This window comes from Mastacembelus armatus, chromosome 24, assembly GCF_900324485.2.
Source record: "Mastacembelus armatus chromosome 24, fMasArm1.2, whole genome shotgun sequence".
In the NCBI taxonomy this organism is placed as follows: domain Eukaryota; kingdom Metazoa; phylum Chordata; class Actinopteri; order Synbranchiformes; family Mastacembelidae; genus Mastacembelus; species Mastacembelus armatus.
The window spans coordinates 12,931,151-12,958,114 of NC_046656.1; the positions used below are offsets into that span (position 1 = coordinate 12,931,151).

The following is a 26,964-nucleotide window of genomic DNA, read 5'->3' on the forward strand; positions in this document are numbered from 1 at the left end:
CACACACACAGATTTGTTTTCATTTCTCGTGGGGACTTTACATTGACCTACCCTAACATTAACCATAAGCACTACTTGCCTACCCCTAACCTTAAACCATGTGGTCACCCTAAAATTCAAAGATTTACAACATCTGGTCCTCATGAGGAAGTCCGAGTCCCCACATCGTGAGCGTATAAAAAGGTTTTGGTCCCCACAATGCCACAATGTGAGTAATACCAGACACACAGAGAGAGCTTGGACTGTCGGCTGGTATCTGTATGTCTCAGCTCATCTCTCTCGTAGTCTGCAATATGTTCTGAGCAGACTGTACCACATGATCTTACCAAGCTCATATCGTCCAGCACACGCACTTCTACCACCCACAATTCCCGACACTCTTTTATCCTATAACCTCACCCCCTGCATCCATATTTTGGCTGCCACACTTTACAAAGTGCCAGCAACCATAAAAAATGGATCTGGATGCTTTTAAGATGATCTGAGTGCCCACCTGGCCCCCATGTCACAACACCAACACAAGCTCTCCACTGGACCTGATTGTCATCATGGAGGCTGCTGTGGTTTTGGGCCTGAGGTGTGGAATGTGTTGCTGACGAGGACACAAGCTCCCCCTCCCCTTCCCTCTCCACAAGAGGCCTCATCCAGCTGTCTTGTTGTGGTCAGATTCTCAGTACTGCGCCATATCACATGGGAAGGAGATAATCCTGCACTGGTCAGATCAGGTGCTGACTGGGACAGGCAGGGCTGTCAGGGTGGAGACGTACACCCAATGCTGAAAGAGAAGTGTGGAAAAAAAAGTGAGAGAAAGAAAAACAGAGATCTTGCAGAAAATTGATACATTCAGCAGGAAAAAAGCAGCTTGTTTTGTCTAATTCTCCAGCCCTCCCATTCTTTAGCATTATCTAACCCTTTTTTTCTCCTCACTGTCATTCTCTCCGCCCTCCTGCCTTGGGTCTCTGTTGTTTGCAGCGCCGCTAAGCTGTAAACTGAAACTGGTTAGCGCTGAGCTCTTAATTCTTGTCAGCGTCTATTAATTACGGGCCAGTTGGATGTTCCAGTTCAAACAGCCCCCGCGGATCTTGGAATTCTAACTCCGGCTGTTTGGTCACTTGTCGCTTGCCGCAGCCACATGACCCTGCAGCCTGCAACAGGGAAATCAGTGTGTGTGTGTGTGTATTTGTGTGTGTGTGCATGTGAGGATGATGGTAGATGTCAGGGACAAAAGCTGCAACAGCTCACTGTTAGTCTGGGATGTCTATGGCAGCTTTATATTTTTTGCACTACACAGGCTTGTGAAAGCCTTTACTAAATGCATTTGGCTTTATTACGTCTGTGTGTGCCATTAAAATATCTGTGTGCCATTTAATATCTGGAGTACATGTGCACAGTTTCCTTAAGCACAATTTATAATTTTAAATTTACCTTAACCAGGATTAATGGTAAGAACAACCACTAAAGATCCATCTATCACAAAACCCAGTTCCTAGTTTCCTAACTGATTAATTAAAATCGCATCCACATGTGTTCAAAGAACAAGAAGTCTATTTGCAAGCCTTATTGATTACTTTAAGACATACAAATGGAAAGCTGTGTTAGGAGAGAGGCTCTCGATTTAGCTTCAATCTGCCAGGCATAAAATGATCTCACTGTGTTTGCTGGGAAGAATGAGCTCCCTCTGGGCACGGTGGGTAATTAGGTTAGTGGATAGTCGGTGTCAGGAAATTGAAAGACCATCCTAATCGGATTCTTTTGTTTCCAGGGGAATCAAAGGAATTTATATGAGTCACTGGAAAATCTCACACGACTCAATTCCACTTGACCATGTAAAGTCTGTTTGCTCGTCCTCACTGCTCAAACAACTTCTAATACAGGAGTGTAAATCCAGCACATAAGATGCAGCTGATGTAGCGCGTGTCCTCTGAGATGGCTTTCAACATAATCCCAGATATGTCACGCTTGTATACTGACGAAATACTTACGCTGCCATCTGTAACAGCGAGGTACTAAATAGTCATTTCAGTTAAAAGGGTTATAAATAAGATAATGATCATAAAACTATGCTGTTCCACTTAACATATACACACTATCTACCAGGAATAAACGTGGTATTATTAGAAAAGCCTCTTTAATATACTTTGTGTACAGTATATGTTGAAATACATAGCAATCTTAGATACGACACAGCCAGACATCATCCTGAGGAACTAGACGATCTGCAGTTGTGACTGCATCAGGTGTGTTAAAATGAGGTTAAAAGTTTATTCATTACTCAGCAAAATATATGCAGAGGTGTATCTCAATAATGCACTAAAATAAGGAGATTATTATTAGTAGTTGTAATTGTAGAAGTAGCTGTAATACCATAAATTGACAGTGTTGAATTTTAGCTAAATCAATGAGGATTTAGCTCATAAAATACAATGTTGCAACTTGGTTGAATTCATCATCTTATTTCTGTTAAAGAACCAACAAGCTTCAGTCTTTCTTTAAAGTGACTTTGGTTTACCTGATATTTCTTTTGCAGGTGTACGTCTGGACCGGGTGAGGGGGGGCAGGCAGAAGTACAAACGAAGGTTGGACGCGGAGAATGGCGCCTACCTCGGTCTCACCATCCCTCCTCCTGCCAAAAAACCTTGTGAGTCACACACTTTTTCTATGGTGCAGATTGTTACCTTAGCATAACAGGAAGGAATCTTTCTGCCTTTATATCAAAGCAGCAATTGTATAATTGGGACATTTGCATAAATGTTGGGATTTGAATACTGCAGTTAGGAATATATTTATTTTACAAAATGCTTCCTTGATGAATGTCTTCACAGTAACATTTTAAGGATGCATAGCTGAAAGGAAAAATAGTATTAGTTCTGTTAAAGTCACATATACCCACCCAGCCAACTTGCCACCTGTTTTAGACAGAGATCATATTCTATATTGATGCTTTTCAAACTATTTATTTATTTGTTTTTGTCTATCAATGTAATCCAACCCACCGTACGTTGTTGATTTTCCTTTGAAAATCTTCTGTATGTGCTTTCAACTAAAATAGTTGCTTGACAGAGTAAATTTCTCTCTTTTCACTTTTTCCTCCACATCTGAATCCATCGTCCTATCTCTCTCAGTGACGAAGATCGTTTCCCATCTGCTGGTGGTAGAGCCAGAGAAGATCTATGCCATGCCCGATCCCACTATGCCCGACGGAGACATCAAGGCCCTGACCACGTTGTGCGACTTGGCCGACCGTGAGCTGGTGGTCATCATCGGCTGGGCCAAACATATCCCAGGTAGAGAAACACGACGGCTAATGAATGACTGTTGCGGGGGGGGTTTTCTGGACAAATAAATTTCTTAATGTAACATTTCAGCAGACTAGCATGGTCGATAAACAATTATAAGAATGATAACTAGATTTAGATTTCCAGATATTTTAGCTCATAATATTAAAATATTTATTTCTAATGAGTGTGAAATTGTATTACTTTGTGAGTTCTGATAACTTGATTTATGAAAGGCAGCTTCATACTGTAGGTCTAATGCTGTTGGTAAATCAAGGAAGTAAACTAACATGTACTTTAATTTGCTTAAATGGTACAGTAGATTACTGAAGCAGTTTGACTGTTTCACACATATAAACACCCCCCCCCCACCACACACACACACACACACACACACACACACACACAACATAATTAACATCTGCTACTCATCTGCACCTAAGGGAGAAGCTAGTCCCATATTCTAAAATCTAATCAATAAAGAGCAGCTGAAACCTTTGATTTGACTGGGGGAGTGGGGGAGACTGGGGGAGTGGGATCCGCCCCTATGTCAATGTATTCCATTTCAATCCCAGACTTAAAGAAAGCAATCCTCTTACATACTTAAGGAGACTACACAGAGCCTGAGGTAAAATTGATTTATTTAGGGAAATACTGACAGATTTCCCCCGTCCTTGTTGATGAATTCTTAAATAAGACTTGTTGTGCAAATGTTCGTAGATCTTTCTTACCATCATCAGTTGAAACAGACATTTTGGACCCTTTAAAGGCAGCGCAGGTTGGACTCAGACTAGATGCATCTATTTGATCCAATCAAATAAATTACATAATGTTTGAAGTTGCATGTGTACGGTAGCAAAGTCAGCTCACTGAACCAAGCGATATTTGAATTTGAATGAATTTCAGATATTTTTTCTCAATCAGCCTGGTTTTACATCCATCAGAATTTCTCAGAGGACAAGGTAATGTCTTCAGATGCTTTGATTTGTCCCATCAACACTACAAAACCAAAACATATTCGATTTACAGTGATATAAAACAAAGAAAATTAGTGTGTCCTCACATTTGACCAAAGAAAATTGAGTAATCAATCAATCAATCACTTAAGTCACATAATAAATACATTTCTCCTTCACAACTATAAAGATAAAAATCAAATATGTTTTCCCTACCTGTGGATTTATTCTTTTTTTCACAGCAACCACAACACTAACTAGCTACTTAGCTCTCTGGTGTGTCCAGGGTTAGATGTGTCATCAGATTTAAATTTGACGCCTTAATTAATGCAGTTTTGTGTGGGTGTCAGTCACATATTTACCCTGGAAATGACTTTTACAGAGGCACAGGGGAGCTGTATAGTCTGATCAGAGTTTAGACTGTGGATGAACGCCGGGGCACAAGACAACAGTGCTGTCTCACCATTTTGGAGTTTACATTGAGACAAAAGGAGCATCCCTGACCCAAATGCACAATTTTTTTTCTTCCCTCTGGCCTATTTTTCATCCAACATCTTGAGAATAAGAATATATCTTAACTAGCTCTTTTTTATTATCTAATTCAGGTAGGTTTTAGGGAGAGAGAGAAAAAGAGGTCAAATAGGGCAACTACAATCAAATTCTTCAATTTAATCTTTGCCAAAGGGGTGCAGAAATTAATTCCAAAAATTTACTGTTATATTTTTGGACCTCAAGCCCTGCTACATTTTCTATGTATAACTATTGATCTCGTATGCTACGAAGATCTAACTCCAGAGCTGAGAGAATTATTAAAGGGGCATGTGACACTCTGGGGACATTTTATCCGGGGCCACCAGGTCAGAGTGCCACCAAGTAACGATTAAGACAAAAGGGGTCCCTACAGTTTAACAGATCACTCCCACCATTACACTCATAGCTCACTGCACAAATGGCCTTAACGATGAGGTAATAAGAGTCATTACTGTAGATCTCTCCATTAATGTAAAAAAGTCCTTCGATATCCAGGTATAGAGACCTAGGAGGATACATCCAACTGTGAATATTTTTTCCTCTTGCACATATTTGATGGTCTAAATATTTATGGTGAATAGCTGGACAGCTTACTGTGCTGTTATTTAATGTGCACAAGTTTCATTTGTCGTTAAATATTTGCACTAGGAATAAAATGTCAAAAATAAAAACAGGTTTGGCTTTAGGAAGAAAACTGTTAGAAGACATGATTAATCATGTTTAAGTGGATGGTTAAATTAGATGTTACACACACTGTCATGAAAATGGAAACTGGATTATGGCACGGTTGTCAGGAGGTCAGAGGTGACCACTAATCTATATAGCTTTTAACACACACACACACACACACACACACACACACACACACACACACACACACACACACACAGCCTGTCTCAGGCATGTAGCCGCACAAAACAAGTGTAGATTTACATTCAAGGCAACAGCATTGAGAACTCTGTGATATTTAATGTTCATTCAGTTCAGTTTCTTCCTCTTTGATTTTTTTTCCTCTTTTTCCCTCTGGCTCAGACACACTCTCTCACACACACACACACACACACACACACACACACACTCCTTTCTACCATCATATCTTTCACACACTCTTTGGCTTTCCTGTTCTGTTGTTCCCCTGGCTCTCCCCCTCCTGCTCCTCCGGCTCACACAGGGCCCTCTAGTCTCATTATTACCTCTGTCTTTTTATTAGGCCCATTAGGGCACTTAGGAGCCCTGTAATGATACTAAATGAATAGAGAGTGAAGTGCTGTCTGTTTTAGACCTACCTCTCAATGACAGCTTCAAGCTTCACTGCCAACCACTCAGTCTCTTTATTGTACTGAATAGGGATCCAATTACTTATCTGATCTGTACCTGTACTTTGCTGTTGCATAGGCAGAGCACTTTTCTACAAACAATCTCACTGTGCAGTACTGACGTTTGAGTACAGATACACACCTCCAGTATAATGTTCAGTCTCTTGGTACAGTGGTTTAGTATGTCCTGTAACATCATAGAGACATAGTATTTCAGTATTTAACATGATCTTGTTGTAAAGTTTTTAGTCATGCTTTAGTATATTACTCATTATGTTGATGTATCACATAATCTGGGCAGCATTAGAAACATATTGGCCTTTTTAAAATGAGTATATAAAAGTAATGCAGCGAGAATCGACAGGCAGTTAGAGGCTAAATCCAGTGAAAATGGTAACTAGCCTAATTTAGCAGAGTATCAGTAACTGTCAATTCAACATTACAAGATGTCTGAGAAAAGGTTGGCGATAGGCAGTGTTATAACTGCATTTTATAGAGATACTTTGTAGTCTATGATGGTGATTTATTTATAAACAACCTTAAAAGGTATACGGTGAAGGCATTACTTCCATAGTTAACAGCCAGACCGAAAACTTTAAATCATTTTTTCTCAATTGCTCTGTTTTTATAGTTCGTGCTTTCTGCCTTTGTAGAGCAGAATAGTGGACAATAAATCATTTTCTTATAGGGCAGTGGAAGCCTATGGTATGCTTTTTGTCACCACACTGGGAGGAAATTGCAGAGACAGAGATATAGACATTCCCCAGTTTGCTCAATATATGTCATGTTTGGTCAAACGGCAGTAAATCAGAAGGGTGAAATATTGATATTTCATCAGGGGGAATCACCCTCCACTGTGACACTTAACTCAGCCACCTCCGGGCGACGCACCTGAAGGTACGGGGCGACCCCGGGGAGCCGGGAAGTCACTCCATCACCTCAGTAAATTGAGTGGAAAAAAAACACACACACACACTCTAGCGAAATGAAAAAGAGGAGACAGCTGAAGGAGATCTTGGTTCTTTTGTAAAATGTGTAAAGAGGTTTGTGTAGTGAAAAGAAAAAGCTGCAAATATAACAAAAGAAATGGTGCATGGATGTACAGTCACAGCCAATATATGAATACTTTTGATGGTCAGTAAGAGAGGTTTGATGTCCAGTGTTAAACTTTACTAATTAAAATGATTCTTTATGTCATTGCTCCTTGGTTAAGCAAAATTTGCTTTTTGTCTCACTTTGGCTTTTTAAGACAACTAAATGTGTTATAAGTGTAGTCCTGGCTCCTGCCTCATTGTTCTAAATATGACTTAAAGAATTAAACCATTAATTATTTTGAAAAAGTGGCTTTTGGGGATAGATAGATGTAAATTCATGAATTCCTGATACAGTATCTACATTCTGTGATCCCATAATCCTCCCTTCCCCCACTAAACGTGCGCTGGATGTCCTCCATCAGCTGCCTGTTTGTCAGATCTGAGGCTTGGATCGATCCCCCTTTCGCATTTGGTGGACTGATTACAATCTACTAATCAATGACACCCCCAGCACTCTTTTCTCTCTGCTTCACTTTCTCTCTCCCCCATCGTTTCTCTATTTGCTTGATAAGAACTATCAGGGAGACCTTTTTTGAGTCAACCTGCCCCATTCCCATCCATACAAGCTCAGATTTAAGCAAGTAGAGTGGTGGGTTAAAGGCCCTGGTCAATACACCCAATCACCTCCCTATTCACCATAGCATAGTGAAAGGTATTGTGGCAGTTGAGGTCCTTTCAGGTGTCTGTCTGTTTGTTGTGGTGTGTGTGAATGTTAGAGGAGACGATGGCTGGATGAATTGTTACCTCCAGTTCACAAGGTTGAACACAAGAGACTAAAGAATCAGGACGGAGCCTGTCAGGTGGAATACTTTTGTGTTTTTGTCTTGAAACTTAAATTTGCTAGACGAATGAATTTTTTTTCTACTAACGGCATTGTGTCACCCAGTAATAATGCAGTTAATTTACAGAAAGTGCCTTTACGTTGTCTTTGTATATAGTCGTGTGACTTTTTAAGTGAAATATCACATTAAATTCTGGTAATTTTATGTTCTTTTTTCTTGTGATGGTTACAGAAGAGCCAACTTCTGACAATAGTTGAAACCTCATGTCTGAAATGCCTCCAGACTTGATTTATATTCTTCTCTTAAGCCACCTCATGCAGTGGTCAGCCTCAAATTGTCGGGCTTCTCTGGGGATTGCACAGCATTGTATAGACAGCCTATAAAACATATGGTCGACTTGATATGGTCAGTTACAGGGGAGCTAGGTTGAAAAGTTGATAATGTAATTTGGCATGTGGTTGTACTTCAAACCCTGGAAAGAAAATCTCAAAAAAAAAAAAAAAAAAGAAACTCTTTTTATTCCTGCAGGTTTTTCCACCCTCTCGCTGGCAGACCAGATGAGTCTACTGCAGAGCGCTTGGATGGAGATCCTGGTGCTGAGCATCGTCTTTCGCTCGCTGCCCTGCGAAGATGAGATTGTGTACGCTGAGGACTACGTGGTGGACGAGGAGCAGGCAAGGATCTCCGGCCTGCTGGACCTGCACGTCGCCATCCTGCCATTGGTCCGGCGCTATAAGAAGCTGCGCATGGAGAAAGAGGAGTTTGTCACACTCAAAGCCATTGCACTTGCCAATTCAGGTATAGTTAACCTCCTTAAAATGCTAATTGGGATCACAAAAACATACCAAATATTTCCAGCTGAATTTTAGAAAGACACGAGGACCTGCAAGACAGAGAATCCTTCCCTCTGATGAAGTCTTTAGTTTCAGTTTGACTAATTTTCAGTTTGAATAATATAGTATCAATAAAGAGGTGGAACAAATATGATAGCATAGATGTTTTTTTATCTTAAATCTACCTAAAAGTGGAAGTTACTGTAAATCTGATGTCAGGGTTTTAACACATCCATACAATACATATAAAATATTCCACAGCTTATAAATAGTGTGTCATTTAAATTACACCAGGGACTTTTATTTCTGTTGTGTCGTCGTCTGGCCAAATATACTTGAACTCAATAGGGAGGGTAAAGCTCAGGAAGGTAAAACTCTATGTTAAATCTCAAATATATCAAGATGGTTGGCATTTAATTAAAGCAAACAAAGCAATAAAACAAAAAATGTCAAGTGACTGTCTGTATCTTCTGAGCTGATCACTTCTACAATGAAGGGCACCTGATAAGAGGGGACAAAAAGGTCAGGAGCAGGGTTGTTTAATTTAACACCCCCTGTGTGTGGCGGTGTGTGTATCTATGTTTTAATTTGTGTGTGCGTGTGTGTCACTGTCACATTGTGCTCTCGTTCTCTCCATCTCCATAACAGTAGCTGCCAGCGCATCACAGCCGAGGGAGATATATTTAGCATTTCATTAGGAAAACAGGGGCTGTCAATAAAATGTGTTAAGTGGAGTGGAATGAGCGCTGGGGAGCGACGGGCCTCGTTTGTTCCAATGTGAAGATGCTGCGCCTGTATCGACAGTTTGCTTTTCATGAGGCCAGGCCTGTCCCCTACTAATCAATGCCTGTTAGGAGTCTTTTCTCCTGCCTGACTGAAAAATGAAAAATGCTGAGCCCAGAGCTTTAGTCTTGTGATGACAAACTCTCCATGGGAGAGGGGAGAGAGGGGAGGGCTGGAGGAAAGGTTGGGAGACGGGTTGATGGAAAAACAGGGATGTAAAGGTAAGGGAGAAGTGTGAGAGAGGAAGGCAGAGGTTGAGAGGGGGGTTCAGGGAGAGCGAGAGGGCAGCTTCGGCTCGTTTGAACACCGTCTCGGAGAGCTTCGGCTCCAGGGGTCTTGTGGGTGTGACAGCTGTGGAAATTCATGGCCATTGATTTTGTAATTAGCGGAGTATCGACGGGATTGACGCCAGGCTGCTGACGGATTACATGGAAATTGCTTCTTCAAAGTTAGTTTTGCATTCCGCCCCTAACCCCCTACACACACATACACACACACACACACACACACGTGCTCTGCCTGTGCATTCACACACATATTTGAAAACATATTCTTTCGTTCCCTCACCCCTCCTCTTTCACAAACACACACACATGCTACACAGCCAAAGGAGGATCAGATCAGTATTAACATGAAGGTTTCAAATGAAGAGTGCTGGAACACATGTGCGGTCCACATAGCCTAGTTAATTTCCCAAGATAGAAACGCAATTTACACAGAAGGCGACTGGTAAAAGAGACTTAATCAGTCAGTTAGGAACATAATTAGCCTTGTACTTTCCTTTTTTCTGCCTCATTTACATGTTCATACACGGTCTTACTTCACTCCACAACTTTCATGACACATAGCAGAGCTGATCTAATTCACTCACATACTACAGTGTGCGGTTGCATTTGGTTTAGTGTCAATAATACAGTTTGTTCAGGATGAGACGAGTCTATATTATTCTGTTAGATATACCAAGATAAATTGTTTTGATTCAATTATAATGCTGAATTGAATTCACATTTTGTTGTGCACAATTTTATCTATCGGTTAATGAATAGTGGATATGATACATACACAGATTAGACCTGACACTATAAGTCTCTGCAGTGAAATTGGCTGAGAGCAAACCAGTGCTTGTACATTAGAACGATCTCTGTCAGCTTGTCCTTTGGAGGACAGGCCTTTTTTTTCCTAACATGTAGGCTTATATAGAGAGAGCAGTCTTTAATAAGTCTCAACTGGTTTTATTTTAGAGCCTATACATAAGGGGGCCAACTACTCTTTCTTATGGAAATGAAGGCCATCTGCCGCCATCATTCAGCTGAACGATATCCTAGTAATGCAGCCATCTGAATTCATTAGCAAGGGGGGATGTATGTGGTCCATGATACCAAAAGAAATGAATCTTTTTCCTGTCCAACTGTATATTTATACAGGCCTACAGTAGCTCTCCCTGTCTCCCTAGAGTCCTGACCAAGCATAGGCATTTATTTAAGGAGCGTCATTAACCACTAACAAGAGAAAACCTCTCCCTAAAATTGCATGTTTGCAATGACAGGATGCAAAATTCACACCAAGTTGTTGTTGTAGCTGTAAATCTCTTAATATGTCATTTTATATAAAATATGAATAATACATATTTTTTCTTTTTTTCCCACAACCCTCGCTACAGACTCCATGCACATAGAGAATATTGAGGCAGTCCAAAGGCTCCAGGATTCTCTCCATGAGGCTCTGCAGGACTTTGAGGGTTCCCAGCACCCGGAGGACCCTCGACGGGCAGGCAAGCTGCTAATGACCCTGCCCCTGCTCCGTCAGACCGCCACCAAGGCTGTTCAGCACTTCTACAGCATCAAAATGCAAGGCAAAGTCCCCATGCACAAACTATTCCTTGAGATGTTAGAGGCTAAGGCTTGACACCTGGGCCAGATGTTTCACAGACAGCTGCATCACTGAATGCAAGGAGAGGGACAGCCTCTAAAAAATCAAGGTGGTGTGCCAATTGACAGTTAAAGTATGAAGTTTGGACAACTGAGTCATTTTAACACTTTTAAATGGTAATCAACATAAAAAGGACTTAAAATGGTTTTAAAAGGGTGAATATCAACCTGACTGATGTGGGATCATGATGATGTAAAGTAAAGATGTTGTGTACAGAAATAAGGCAACCGTGGTCTTGTTATAACCAGAGACCCCTTGCTCTATATCACCTGAAGCTTCTGTGAATTTGTTTCTTATCTTATTTTCATCTCAAAATTGACGTGTATTATTATAAATGTCCTGAAGAACTGTATGGCTAGGTAGCCACATTATGTGTTTTTGTTTCTTTCTTTATTATTTTCTAATCTCAGTTGTTAAAGCAATAGTCTCTAACTGGTCTACATATAATATGTGTACTGTATATTGTGTGAAATTGCACTGGGAGGGAGGGGGTGAATAACTGTTGGACATATTCTTATATTCGTCATCAAAGAAAGCAGCACCCACCATGAGATTCTCGATTTCCTCGTAATATATTTACCTCATAGTAGCTTCATCGATTATAGTCAACTTGGTGCTTACAGAAGGACGGTGGTTGGCTAGTCATCATAGTTCACAAAGAGTTTGCACTAAGCATTTATGAATAATGTGGCAATAATGGGTATTGTACTGGCAAGCTCTGTCTAGTCGCATCTGAGTGTCAGTCAGTGGTTTTTTACAGACTAAACCCCCTCCTAACTTTACAATATGTTCACTGTCGTACAGAAATATTGGCAACTAAAGATACTGTGAAACGTACACATAAGCTACATTCTGTGCTGAGAATTTTTAAACTGAACCGTAAGGCCTGTCAAGTCGGTTTATTTTATGTAAACACACATAATAGCGCAACATCTATGCAATTTGTGGCAATCTAATACACCCTTTAATGTAAGATGATAAGCCAGCAATGCCTACTAACACTTTGCAAAGATTTTTAACGCTCATTTGGTGTCAGATATGTGCTGATCCATCGCTATGGTCATTTTTTGAGTCTATTCTTTGTGATGGTGTTGTATTAGATTGCGTTAAATTGTATAGGTTTTGTTTTATATGTGTCCAATGTTATAAATTCTATTCTCAAACAACAAGTGTCACTATATTGACATTAGTTCCACAGCTAATCAAATTAGGCCTTAGTCTCTAGATACCAAAGGCTGTGTGCTAGTCTTGCATATCTGAACTTTAAGGATTTTTTTAAGATCATGTATTTGTTCTTATATGGGGACCACAGGGTAAAATACTGAGGCTGTAAAAGAAGAAACTTGTCTCTGCCTGTCTCTGGGCATTATAATGTAGAACATTTGACATTCTCACAACAACGCTATACAGAATACGCCATGACTTGGCTATAACAGTAACAATGGCTCTGACACTACTGGGCATAGTGCTGCAGTGATTAGCCAATTAATCAAATAGTCAAAGAAATACAAAAATCTGTTTATTTTGATAATCAAATGATTAGCAAATAAAAATTATCACACTATTCTCGTTTGTAACTGAGGATGTTCTTTTAAATTTACGCTGGCAGAGGCTTACACGATTGTGTTCAGTATAATGACACTTGTGTTGAGAATAACTTGAATTGCTCGCTGAATTGAAATGCACCAATAACAATGGATTACTGATCTACTCCGTATGGTCACTTGTTTTTTAGTTCATCTTTAATGAAGGTGCTAAATTTCAGATTGGCACTGTATGTACATTTGTACACACACTGACGCACCTAGACCCACTGAGATGGACAAACTAAGTTAATAAATTTAGAATCTAATATCTAACCAGTTGCCAAATTATTCAAGGAAAAGCAAAAGCAGAGTAATATGATACAGGAATCACCATATTTCTTCTGCTTGTGATAACATGGAACATGTTATCATAAAATCAAAATTATACAATAATGTATTGATCAGCTGCTCATAGGATTTTAGTGAGACAGATATTTTCCCTCATGAACACTTTAAGGCAGTCGTGTCTTTAAAGTGTCAAGTGCCATTTAGCTTCTGCTGCAACAAGAAGAAAATATAACGCCAAGCAACCAGTAACTACAGATGATCCCCACAGGAACAGAGGCTATTGATTCACTTTAATGCAATGCATAGATAATTATAACCCAATACAGTAGAGAATACAACTCCCATGATGCACTTCCCCAAATGTGTAACCAGTTAATCCATCCCCAGTTGAAATTAAGGATGTATCACCTTTGTACAGTAGAAAACCAAAGCATAGTGTCTTCAAATACTTTAAAATGAAACACTGATTAAACTGCCTATTGAGCCAGTCGATTCCACATGAATATGGATGATACAATATTTACAGTATATTAATAATAGTATTACTTTCATCCTGCTGAGTATCCAGCTGTGCATCCATTTATTTCAAGCATCTTCTAAACCTAGAATGGTGACAACAGCTAAATATGATCAAAGTTGTTTTTTTTTTTTATCTTTATTGTTCTGTTTGAGTCCATTGGTCAGCTTTTTTGTCAATATGAGAAACATTAAGTCTCATCCTGTGGTCTAAGAAATGAAACTACCACAAAAAAGTGCTGTTGACATTTTTAGATGGTTAAAGCAGAGTTTTAAAATTTGAGTAAGCTCCATCAGTTTATGTTGTGTTGGCTGTGTGAAATGTTAATGAACACGATTTGGCCCAAAACTTGACCAAAACATTAATGTACTTCCCCTGTGCACTTTGAAGACTAATAGCAGATAATTGTTTCCTAACTTTCCTTTCTCCCAAATTAAAATAAGAAAATAAAAGAAAAACGCTTAATTTACTTTGAGTTCTAAAACAGTTCTACTACATCCAATTAATTCTAATTGTCTCCTAAGCTGAAATTCTCAATAGAAATGGAGCAATTAAATTTCTGCTTTGGCTCTACCTTGGGGACAAGAGACATATTATTTCGGTTGACAATAGGGAGGGTTTGTCTAAACCTTTACTAAGGCGATTTCATGGGTGTCTGTAATAGTTTCATAACAGTGATCACTGGGCTATGCAAGGCAAATATGGCCACCTATGTTCCTTGTGTTGTAAAGCATCAGACTGACATTTAGCTGTGCTTTGTTTACAACATGGCCGTGCTGTACAGTGCTATACACTGCAAATGTATTGTGCATATTTCACTATACTATACTGTAGCTGCTGTGCATTGATATGACTATGATCATTTGTTTCATTTGCCTGTTTAATCAGTTTTTCATGATGTATGAGCAATTTAAATTTAGAGCCCGCCTGAATTGGTGAGTCAAAGGGTAATTTTTCAAGTGAAAATATATTCTATATTCTATTTGGCCTAAGGTGGGACACTCTTATTTTCCTTTTGTTTTCTATGTCTTTGTGTCTTTTGGTTAATGGCACGGCAGGACGTATAGCGAGTGAAGTCGTGGAGACCCTATACCTCAATTCATATTTTGAAAATTACACTGGGTTTGGAAGCGGGCCATGGGATCCTCCTGGGAATCAGTGGCACAGAAATAAAGTGACATCACTGACTGGGTATTAAAAAAATGTAGATGAACCTACTGCAACTGGGGAACACATTCCTCGGAGGAGAAAGCTGCTTATTCGCTGTTCCATTTGCGGACTTATCTCTGTGCACTCTGAGATGACGAGATTTACATAAAACATAGAGGAACCTCCCTGGCCGTTCTGGTCCACGTTGTATAGAGGACCCTACTAGGTGTATGTACCATAGACATCTGATTCCCCAAGAGGTTTACTCCCTTCAACAGCAATATCTTAGCGATTGTGAGATATGAATCAAGTTAAAAGTTAAAGTTAAAAGCCTTGGTTTGTTTGAATTATAAACTTCCCCTGTGCTCCGTTAAAGGCAGAGTAACTATGCACATGCAGTCCTGGGAAGACAAAAAAGGAAAAGGGAAAAATTTTGAAACTGAGAAGCAAAAGCCAACCACAGCTGGGCTTCACTGGATGGTACTGTGTGGCATTTTCATCTGTTTTGTTTGTTGTGGTCATGCCTACTGTACCAATGTGTAAATATATGCTTTTTTTTGAGTGAGTCAGATCTAACAGTGCACTGACAATAAAATCACATGGTTTATGTAATCACTGCAAATGATTTTTACTGAGAAATATGTTCAAGTTAGCAAACACCAGAGGAAATCAATACCTAATGTGAGCAGGTTCATACTACGTTTTCATACCACGGTAAAAAATATTGTATCGTAGGTTTTGTCAGCATTGCAAGATCCATAGAGGACTCTGTGATCCTCTTAATGAACAGGGAAAATACCTACACACTGCTGTCTCATTCCTAAATAATTGTCTCAATCCTAAATAATCTTCTGTTCCACATGAATTTGACAATGTTTTGACCACGGTGGTCTTCATCAGATCCTACTGAGCTGAGGAAAGACCATTTGCAGTCTAAATGTTGTCATGTTCACAAAGAATTAAAGAACTAGGAGCAAGATGGTAGTGCGTGCAATTTAATATTTATTTAATTTAATTTTGTTTTATTTTCATTCTTTTGTTAGTGCTTTTGTTTTTCTTTGTTTTTCTTTTTCTTTTTGCTTTTTTGTACCAATTTTTACCGAGGATCCTGTACATCCACATCCTTAACATTACCTACAGTAGATGTATGATTAAATTCATTTTACAATTTACACAAACACCTCTAAAACTATCTCTCAGATAAGCTTCCAAATCATTATAATTTACACCTTTTTAAAATGTTAAGCACTGAATCACTTTCATAACAAGCAAAGATTTTGTCTTTTCCTTTGACACTAAGTCATTTTCGCAACAGCAAAACAGACTGTTAGCTCCTTCGCCCACTTGTATGTAATATACAGTAATTTACAGTGATTTTGTTCCGTAATGTTCTGTTGTTTTTAGCTATTCCTTATCATCAAAACAATTTGGTGAACAGTCAGGTTTTCTATTCAATGTATATCAACACAATAATAATGAATAGTAATATTAATTTGATCTACTGTATATAAAACATTGCAGTGCAGCTTTGCCCTTGTCCCAAACTGGGCAAAAAGAAATTTACAGTCAAACGGCATCTAGATGTGTGTGAGCATCCGTGTGTGTCCACAGTATGTGTGCACTTGCACGTTAAGCAACACGGTGCCTTTAGGTGTAACGGCATCCTCATGCCCCAGCTGTTAGTCGGTTAGTTGTCTACACAGTGTCCCATTTGACCTTGTGTTGACTAAAACACTGGCTGAATGCACATCTGACACACTCCCTTCCTTTGTGGTGCAATCCTGTGGAAGTCATTTCATTTAGAGGGCTTTCAACTTCAGCCAATATGGGGGCTGGGGGAGTAAGTCTGTTTAATCAGCCTGCCACAAATAATTCCCCTAAACAAAATCAAGTATGATGTCCAACGAAAAGATCTCTCAACAGAAGATTGAATTAAATAAATAGATGGGCTTGTCACTTTTTCATTTTTTATTTATTCTCTTGGCACAGCGACGACCGCTACTCCATATTACTCCTGGAAATAACAACAGTGTATTAACTTGTGGATTGTTCTGCACAGTATATGGTGGTATTTTAGTAGTGAATGCATAGGTGCTCTCCACTTCTAATTAAGGACTGCTGAGAGAGAACTGATGCAATTAAGGATATAACTGCAAGGAAAGTAACAAAATGTTCAAACACAAAAGAAAACACAGAATCACATGATTGCGAGTAGTTTTTCCTCTGTTTGCAGTCATGTAGAAAGGAATTAGGGCATGGCCCACTGTCCTCAGAGTGACTTTCCATCTTATGAACCATATTCTCCTTAAATCATCACCACTTGTCAGGTCTGTCTGTGCTCAAGAAGGGGCATTGATGCTGTCACCGTGGTCTGTTAATCAGCCAGCCTTGTTGCCCACCTCTTTCAGAAAATCTATGATCACACTGTTAGTGCAACCTTGTACTGTCACCACTGGCTTTAGCTCCACTGCCGTACACTCACACTCCTTCCCTTTTCTCATGTGAGGATTATTCAGCGGCTGAGGTGAGACTCCACTGAGAATAGGCTGTAAAGTGTCAGTCATAGTTACCCAGAGTGGTGTTGTCTTAGACAATGTAACTAGGTGAAAGTGAGTGAAGGAGATAGGAAACCATCAATATGCTCCCTGTGTAAATTGAAGAAGGTCATGATTTATGGCTCCCGGCTACAGTGTACATACATGCTGAATCTACTCTTTTTTTTTTTTTCCCCCCTCTGTCGTCTGGCTCAAGGACAGGTAAGGGTGCCTTTCTCCACAGCTCATCCCCACCACCACGCAGTCAGTGGCACTTTGTGATGGACAGCCCCTAAAAAAAAAAGGCCTGTATTTTTTTCAAAATGAACTGAGCGCCATCTATAGGCAGCCACGGTGACTGAGTGACGGATCGTCCAGTGTACAGACAGTGCAGGACAGAAACAAATGATCAGATATGCATTAAAATGTTGCGTTCTACTACCTGAGATAATCTTCATCCACTTGCCTCTTCAAATTATTTATCACCTCATCAGTCACATTTGTCTTTTACTTGGGCACTCAGACAGAGAGGGGACAGCTGTGGGTTTTCTAAGCCCTCGCAACAGCTGCAAACCCCACATGGCATTACATCTGTTCAAGTCTCCCAGCATTATGGCTAACTAAAGCAAGTTACATTACAGTTCATAGTGGGCTTCTCTCTGGTCTTACCCTATTAACCAGCGAGCAGATGGAAATTATATGGTAGGGTGTTAGTCCTGAAAATGGACTTGCAAGCATCTTGCTGTCTCATGCAGGCAGCTTAAAATGGGACAGTTTAAATAAAGCCACTTGAGAGAAATCAGAACTGGGCTGTAAATCCATTCAAGGTGGCACAATGAATACCATGAAGTCGTCTGTGCATCGTTATTATTTATTTGGATGATTTATTATGTCTGGGCGCCTCTGATGTTGTTACTTTGCCTTTGGAGGAAGCCAGACGTAACAAATGGAGCGCTCATTAGCATTTGACCTCCACATTATGCTTTGTTTACCTGCCTCTCCTCACCTCTATATCTCCTCAGACAAAATCAGGGCTTTCACAGAAGGCTCTGAGTGTGACACAGTTTTGTTGCTGGGCGGTAAAGGTAAGTATCGCATTTGCATTGCAAGATTTCTCAAACTTGAGCATGCTGAAACAAGAAGGGGGGCAGGGTGGGAGATGCTGTGGTCCTTGGGGACGTCGCCACTCCCAGACTCTGCCGTCTAGGCTCTGGAGTCTTGACAACTGCTGAAATCCCAAGAGGTGATAGAGAGAAATATGAACAAAAGTTACAGCAAAGAGTCAGTGGAACATCCTGTTGTGTGAAGGTAAGAGAATGTGTTTGGTTTGGAGGTTGCTCACCACAAATTGCTTGCAGGCATAAATGCCATGAATAGATTTTTGGTGTCTAAATACTCAGTATACAATAAGTTACACAGCCATTGAAAAACACTAACTCAATAAGTGGTTCAAAAATCATTTAAAATTGCTTTAAAGGATTACGCAGTATGTAAATGTTTTGCTGTGCCTCCTGTCATCTCCAACAGTCATTTACACAGTACGGGAAAATAGTGACATAAGCTACTACTAATATCAAATCAAATGAAAAAATGAATTAAATGTAGCTGAAAAACTAAAGAAAAATATCATTACAATTGTAATTATATGCTCTGTGCAGTATTAACGATTCATGGGCAAACAGGTCATGCATATTGTATGTATAAAGCGAATCATAAGCAACAAGTAATGGTGAATTGGCAAGAATCTACAAAAATAGACTTTATATTACCAGACTGGGGGGTGTGGCAGATAGCTGTGTGTGCTGTAGTTAATTACACAACGAGAAACTGTTCTTTAATTTATTTCTTGCCTGTCCATACAAGAGTGATCATGAGACCCCATTCATTTCACAGAACACAATTTTCATATTTAATGAGCATGACTCCAATACAATTACAGTAATTAGTCAAATCTCACTCACCGCCAATGGAGCTCGCCACCATTATTAGTGGATCTTATTAATGATGTTGCACATGTGGTGCTCATAGGGTAATTGAGGGCATGTGTGGGTATGGGAACAGGGGTACTGGGGATTGGGAAGCAGAGATGGTGTCATTCTGTTTTCTGTCTATATTGGGCCTTATGTTAAATGGATGTCTGCTTGATATTAACTCTGAGATGTTTAAACATGGTGCGAGGCATCACTGTTGATTCACAGACACTGTCAGCTGGAGTGAGTTTTGCCTTAAATAAGATAACTTGAATTGATAAATTGTCTGTTTTTTCACAATGAGAATGTAAAGACCCATCAGTTTGTTTCTCCATTAGTTGACCTGAAGGCTTGCATTGTAAATATTGCTTTAAATAATTGCACATCTGTTCACAACATCACTGCTGTGCACGAGAACCATGAGGATCACACCAAAAAAGACAGAGTGAGAAGCTGGAGGAAACAAGCCCATTTACTGTGAGTGATGATACTGCAGTGTCTGACATTTTGGAGGTTTGTGGAGCTTCTCTTTCCACACAGATTCTTATTAAACACAACACAATACAGAGCTGTGTTGTATCTGCAACAAGAGTATGCTGCACCAAGTGACATGTCTCCTACTGATGTGGAACCAGTCACTGTGTGAGGAATTTTCCAGTGTGGACTCACATCTGTGATGTTACATTTATAACTGTGATAGCTGCTTTTCACATTGTGCTAATGTTTATCAGAAAGGTAGAACCAACTTAATGGCATCGTGTATACAATTATTTTAAAAGCTACTATGTCTTATTTTTTTTCGCATGCTTTGAATTAGTTAGTGTCAGGGTTGATGTTTATAAGGATGCAATAATTTTAATCAACGAACAGTGGCTTAATGACCTCTTATCCAATTAAGGGCAGTGTCACAGCTGAGTTTAATGAGTGTGACACAACAGAAAAACCTCCATTAACACAACATAATTAGCGGAACATAGTGGAATTAGACAGCAGCAATGACAATGCTTTGGTGTTTTTATAATTAAACACTAAAAAAAAGACAACAGTTAAGCCAGATCGTAAAACCCCCAGTCTCATTCAAGCCAGTGAGGGCATGTATTGTTTTTGGGAAAAGCTCTAGAGACGGCCCTGCTGAAGTTTGAATTACAGTTCAAAGACAAGAGCTGAAAGTGTGGGAGGTCACGATAACGTGTGGGAGACCCATGCACAGCTAACGTACTGTACAGGAAAGTTAGAAGAACTGCTCATATCTGAACAGTTTACCAGAGTTGTACAATTTATTTTTGCAGCAATGTGCTATTGCTCTTCATTTATTCCGTTCATTTTGGTCACTTTTCCACTTGGGTCCAGACTTCGCCTAAATATTGTTCAGGCATTGATGATTCCCTGAGTATAAAGCCTGATCTGAATGTGTTTTCATTTGTTTGTGGAAATGATTTCTCTTTGCATGGCCTCATTCAGGACTCAGTGTTAGTGCTAATAGTAAAAGGTTGTTGAGATGCATCTCAGTCTGAACCAACCAATTATTCTCACTGCAGCATACTGGAGGGCAGGCCTTATTAGTGATGTGCTAATGTGACATTAATTGCTTTTACTTTTTCACTCCATTAAGAGGCTGCTATCTGTTTCAGGAGCCTGGCCAGATGGTTTATCGGCTCGACTCTGGCGGCAGTGTTGCTAATGGACTGAAGCGTGGAGCAGTAGAATAACGGCAGCAACAGGCAACCACAAGAAATACCCGTAATTGAACAGCAAGTGTGGAGATACACAGCACCTGTCACACTGTGAAAAGTAGGATTTGGAAATGTAATTGCCTAAAACTGTCTTTCCTTCAAATATTGATGACAAAATTCAAGGAATTTTGAACAAAGGGAAACTGTTGAGCCCTTGACCTCGGATAAATCAAATATCTGTGTTTAGGGTATTTTTAAGCTTTTGTTAGAGACCAGTGCCAACTCTTCATTCAAAATATTGGCAGCCATTGACTGAAAATAAGGCCACCGCATTGAACACTAAAGCCAAGACCAGGGTCAAATGCTAAGCAAGAAGAAAATGGCAGTAGAGGCACCCAAGGGAAGTCTCTTTCTCTGTGTCCTTATTCTCTTCCTTTTCTGTCCTTTCTCTCCTCATCTAACCCCCCATTTGCTTCCCCCCTACTTTGATGCCAAACCTCTGTGACCTAGGCCAAGATCAATACTACAGTTTAAAGAGGATGGACTGTGTAAATAGAGACGACGGATCCTGCCGATGAGGATGCTTTGACCACTGATGGCCTCTGACTGGTGCGGTAGCATTTGATCAAGTCTAACATTGATGGCTGTCAATACATTTGGCACAGGGAGGTTTAGATCCTGTCAGTGGGAGCTCAAGATCTTGAAATTTATCGGGGTTGGATTCAAAGATGAATGGTCAATTCTTAAAATAAATTTCTGTTCACAGGTTTCAGTTAAGGGTTAACTGAGGCCAACGGGGAACCAGGATTGCAAGAAGGTACTGGCAAATGGGCATCCAATTACAGCATATAATGAACGAAATGATCTGGAGATGAATCCATAATGAAAAGCATCTTTAGTCGCAGTCATAATCATCTGCAAAGTCTCAGTGAAATAAAAAAAGAGATTATATTTTGTGCTAAACAGCAGCCAAATTACAGCAAATTCAGCAGATTCATATTAAAAACCTAAATTTGAATTTAGACAATATACAGTATATGGAGTTATACATTATATTATACCTAACAACCAGTCCCAATTATAGAGGCTGCAAGGTGCAAATGTCAGTGTGTGATGTGTGAAGAGATTGAAAAGATGCAATCTCAGCAGCTTATCTTGGCCATATTCCTGAATGAACATCGTTCTGTGTGGAAATATTGGATTCACGTGGAAATGCTCTAAAAGAAAATAAAATCAGAGTTTTATTAACCATGATTTCCAATATATTTTACCACTTCTGTGTAAGACTTCACATCATGCTATCAGGAAATCTAGCCAAAGAGAAAAACAAGTAGGGTGGCCTCTTTATTTTACATTAAAAGAAGAGGCTTAATAGGTTTGCCGGCAAGAGGATATGAATATAATCCACATAAGTGCTCAAAAAATACCAACCCAATATATTGACTGAATGGGTGAAGTCGTGGTGTAATCCATTCAAGCAGCATATATGAGAAAGATTTATATGTTTTTTTGAATGTGGAAACCAAACTATTTTACACCTTTGTACAGACCACCTGAGCAGATAGCATCTCACCATCTAAGTGAATAGTTTTTCAATGAAAACAAAAACACTGCTTACTTGGCTTTTATGCATTTAGTTTGTAAATGCATATTTGTGTTAGTCAGAATCCTGCTTATCTCACATGTGTGACAGTTCACATTTTACTATATATACGAGCCTGTTACCACTGCAGTAAGGTATATGCAACAACAGAATCTGTTGAACCTGGAGCCAGCCAGCTGCTCATATTAATCAAACAGCCCACTTCCCTTTATGGCACAAAGCAAATAGTCATAAATGCTCTTATCAGCCTTTCTAATAGTGTGGACATTACAATCAGATTCATGGTGGCATAAACTATTACATTTTATCTTTATCATATCGAACGATCACTTCTTTTTCATGAGCATCATTTATAACTCCTGGACAGCTTGTTGCGTAATGAAATTCAAAGCAGGCTATCGACTCGAGGGATCTCTCACTCTGTTTACCTAGATTTACATATATTTATGTGGATTTTGTTTTTCCACAGCAGGCAAACAGGCATGATGAATGGGACATGTGGTTCCCTGCAAAACTGAGCTGTGGTCAGGCAACTTCCATATTTTAGTGTAAAGTCTGGAGAACCTCAGCCCATGCAGTGTTTTTACACTGGAGCCTCTTCTGCATTAACCACTCAGGCTTTTCTTCACAGTAAGGATGGCACTATTGCATCAATGCCTTTGCAAAATACAGTAATACACATACACTTATCATGGGCATGGAAAATCTGATGTTTTAATCACAAAATACTGAAATTAGATCAAATGTCCATTTAACTTTAATATAATATTTTACACCCAATTCAATGAGCCAAAAAACTTACAGCTGTATATCCAGATGTCAGTAAGCAGTATTTTATGCCAGTAGAGTATTTAACATCCTATGAAAGACACGTGCAGCATGTTTCACGATCAAATGTGAAGGAAATGTTTTAGACCCCGGCTTTGTATACTGCGCTTTTAATTTGGAGCACTTTGATTAATCAATTAATATTCCTTTCTCAAGGTCTTTTTATAAACCTCATCATTAATAAAAGCAGACATTCAATTAGCAGTCAAATCTTGATTGCCAATTTTGTCATAACAGTCTCCCTTTCTATGCTTTTTTTTCTGGGAGTTCGTTATAGTTGGGAGTATAGTGTGGGTAGGAAGAATTAACTAATTTCATTAATCTAATTGTCATCACTTTCAACCATCCCACTAATAAGTACAAATTAATATGATTAATCAATTTGACGACATAAACTCATTCAATTACAGTTTTTCAAAGGCAAGTGGGTGTGTTAGGGTGATAGGGAGGTGCAGCGAGTGAAGGGAGGTGGGCGGCCAAGCAGCTTGCCCTGTGAAGAGCCCAGCCCACAAAATTGAAGTCAAGTCAGGCAATTAGTCATTGTGAATGATAAATAAATGGTGATGAAATGTTGAGGGCAGATACTCCCCTAACCACAGTCTTATTTGATTCAAGGAAAGTTGTTCTATTTCATAATGAAAAATGATTGGACCATAGACTGTAGGTTAGTGGCTGTTTTAGTATTTTAGACAAGACTGCCTCCATCTACTTTTACTGCAAAACAGCTCTGCATTCAGGACAGAGACCACTGTGGAACAAAAAAATATCTAATTTTTCAATGTGAGTTCATGTAGACAACGTTTGACAACGAACAAGCTCAGTATTGGGATAATCTGCCGTTGAGTCAACATTGGAATTATTATTTAGGGGTGACATTTGCAACAAGAAACAGGCAGCACAGTATATAGTGAACTGACAAATTAAATGTGAACAGCCTTATTGTTCCACATTTCATTGTATTCTGCTTGTAGCCATTACTGGTTTTCCTTTTTCTTTTTTGGTGTAATTTTACATTGTGGTATCACTATGCACAACATTATTGTAAAGACTTTGACTCTGAAAATCTTTAGGTAAACATTTTAAAGGCAAGATAATCAGATGATAATGTCTGTTCTTTGGCTAATCAGATCATATCTATGCATTGACAATTGGGGATCCAAAAGTCAAACCAAAATGATTTTGCTAAATGTGTTTTTGGTTGAAGGTCCAAACAACATTACATGTCAAAAGATAAACCTGAGACTTCAGTATCTGCACAGACGCATACATACATGTACAGTAAATACCATGTATTAATAAACAGGGTTTTCAAGGTGACTTATGTAGCTGATTTCCCCTTTGTTGTCTGCACGATATTGCCTTATATTAAAAACAGATTCCTGGAATTTAAACAGTCTGATAATAGACCGGTGAGTCTGAAGTGTATTTTTTTGGAACAGCTGCTGGAAGCTGATTTGTGTATTTCTATCAGATCTAATGTATTGAAAAGGAGGTGTGCTGGCTCAGCGTTGTAGGTGATGTCCTTTAATGCTTTCTCTCTTATCAGTCCAGCATCACCCCTATTCAAACCTATGTCTGATTAAGCACCAAGAGGTTATTTGGGTCTTGTTTGGGAATAGTTTATATAGAGACCATCTCTAATTTGTGAAGTGAGGTTTTATAGAGGAGACAATTAGACCAAGCTTCGATTGGCGGATAGAGGCTTGGATGCTGACAGTCAAGAGAAGGCTTTCAGATGTCATACCAATTAATCTATCCACCCATCAAACAATATTCTGGAAACAAAGTCGTGGGGGGGAGCGATCAATCCACATCACTTTTCTCCTCACCGGGTTATGGGAAAATTGATTTGCCAAACAAAGCATTTTGGAAGCAGTGCATGGACTTGTTTGGGATCCATTAGCCTCCATTGAGCATTTTGTTTAACATAGGATTTTCATCACAGAGAAAATGCAGTGTCCTCAATACTGTGAGCTACAACTTTACGATTTCTGATTTCTTTGTTCTTCCTTAGTTAGCTTCAGAAAGTGCTGATGAAGAATGAAAGGGGCTAACTTCTAGTTTGGTAGTATTTGGGAATATTAGGCTGTCGTTTTCTCTCATATGGTCCTAACTTTGCGCTTCATACAAAATGCAGTAAGCGCTACAGTTGAACTGTGTGACATTGTACAGAGAGGTATTTCCATTATTTTGTCTCACCTCATTGATATATGTAAATGGGTTGGACATAATGAAACACCTGTTAGTATAATGCTGAACAATTTAACACCACCACAAACTACAGCTTCCAAAGTGATCATGCAGTTCAATCACCGCCTCTGTAAATCAGTTTGAACAAAAACTGAACAATATCACCTTCATGAAGTTAGGATTTATTGCAGAGCTGTTGTATTAGGCTGCATTACTTTTAGCCAGATGTACTTAATAGACTGCCAACTGACTGTGTATTCATCAGAATAGTCAAGAAACACTTAAACAAATTAATATTATGAAAATCAGTCTCACCCGTCCCATCCAAAATGCACCAGGCATTAGACCCTAGTATCATTATTATTGTACACTGTGGGGCTATCGTGCCATCCTATACAGCATGGCTGCCTTAAGCTGTATCATGAATTCCCTGTATAGTGTATTGTTCTAAGACAGAACTGTATCACATTGTGCCCGTCATGCTGTTTTAGAGGGGAGAGAGCTTCCTCTATGGGATTTCTTCCACCCCCATCCCCTGATAATGTATCTCTCCCTAAAGGCTAGGCCTCTGTGACCTTGTCTTATTCATCGAGGGCGTCTTAAGCGAAAGAACTGAATCCTGAATGGGCCATTTCCCCTCTTTTAACACCCCTTTAATGTCATCAGTGAAATATGAAGTCATTAGGCGATATTAAAACACTGCTGACAAACTAATTAACGGGAGACATTAAACAGGACGGGCTTGATTAATCCGCTTTAACGATTCTTTTTAAGTGGTTCTGGTCAAAATTAATACAGATTTACTGGTGATCTTAAGAAAAAATACTCTTATGTATATCGGACCTCAAGGGCAATCTAAAGTCACTGGTCTTTTACCTCTCTTCCCTCTTTGTTGCTAAACACAAAGTCTTCCCTGAGAATCTGGTCTCAGAAAGTTGGTCTCTCACATCAAACTACTGTAGATTGTTTGGAAATATCTGTAGGCCTATTCTAAAAGATTTTTTGTCTCTCTCTCTATATATAAATATTGGTCAGTGGATTAAATATTGCTGGATCAGTTTCAGTTGTCACCCTGCCAAATGTCCATGCCCATGATGTGTGTTTAGGACTGAAAATGTTCTTGTTGT

At 39.4% G+C, this 26,964-nt stretch overlaps 1 protein-coding gene across 3 annotated transcripts in view; it reads left to right on the forward strand.

Moving 5' to 3' along the window:
- LOC113137022 (estrogen-related receptor gamma-like) overlaps positions 1–15,610 on the forward strand; it is a 97,170-nt gene extending 81,560 nt beyond the window's left edge. For all 3 annotated transcript variants that reach the window (XM_026318303.2, XM_026318302.1, XM_026318304.1), the window contains 4 exons: positions 2,528–2,638; positions 3,123–3,284; positions 8,483–8,752; positions 11,231–15,610. In XM_026318303.2, the coding sequence (XP_026174088.1) occupies positions 2,528–2,638; positions 3,123–3,284; positions 8,483–8,752; positions 11,231–11,475 (788 nt within the window). In that variant the 3' untranslated portion in view covers positions 11,476–15,610. The remainder of the gene's footprint in view (positions 1–2,527; positions 2,639–3,122; positions 3,285–8,482; positions 8,753–11,230) is intronic.
- Positions 15,611–26,964: the final 11,354 nt, after the last annotated feature.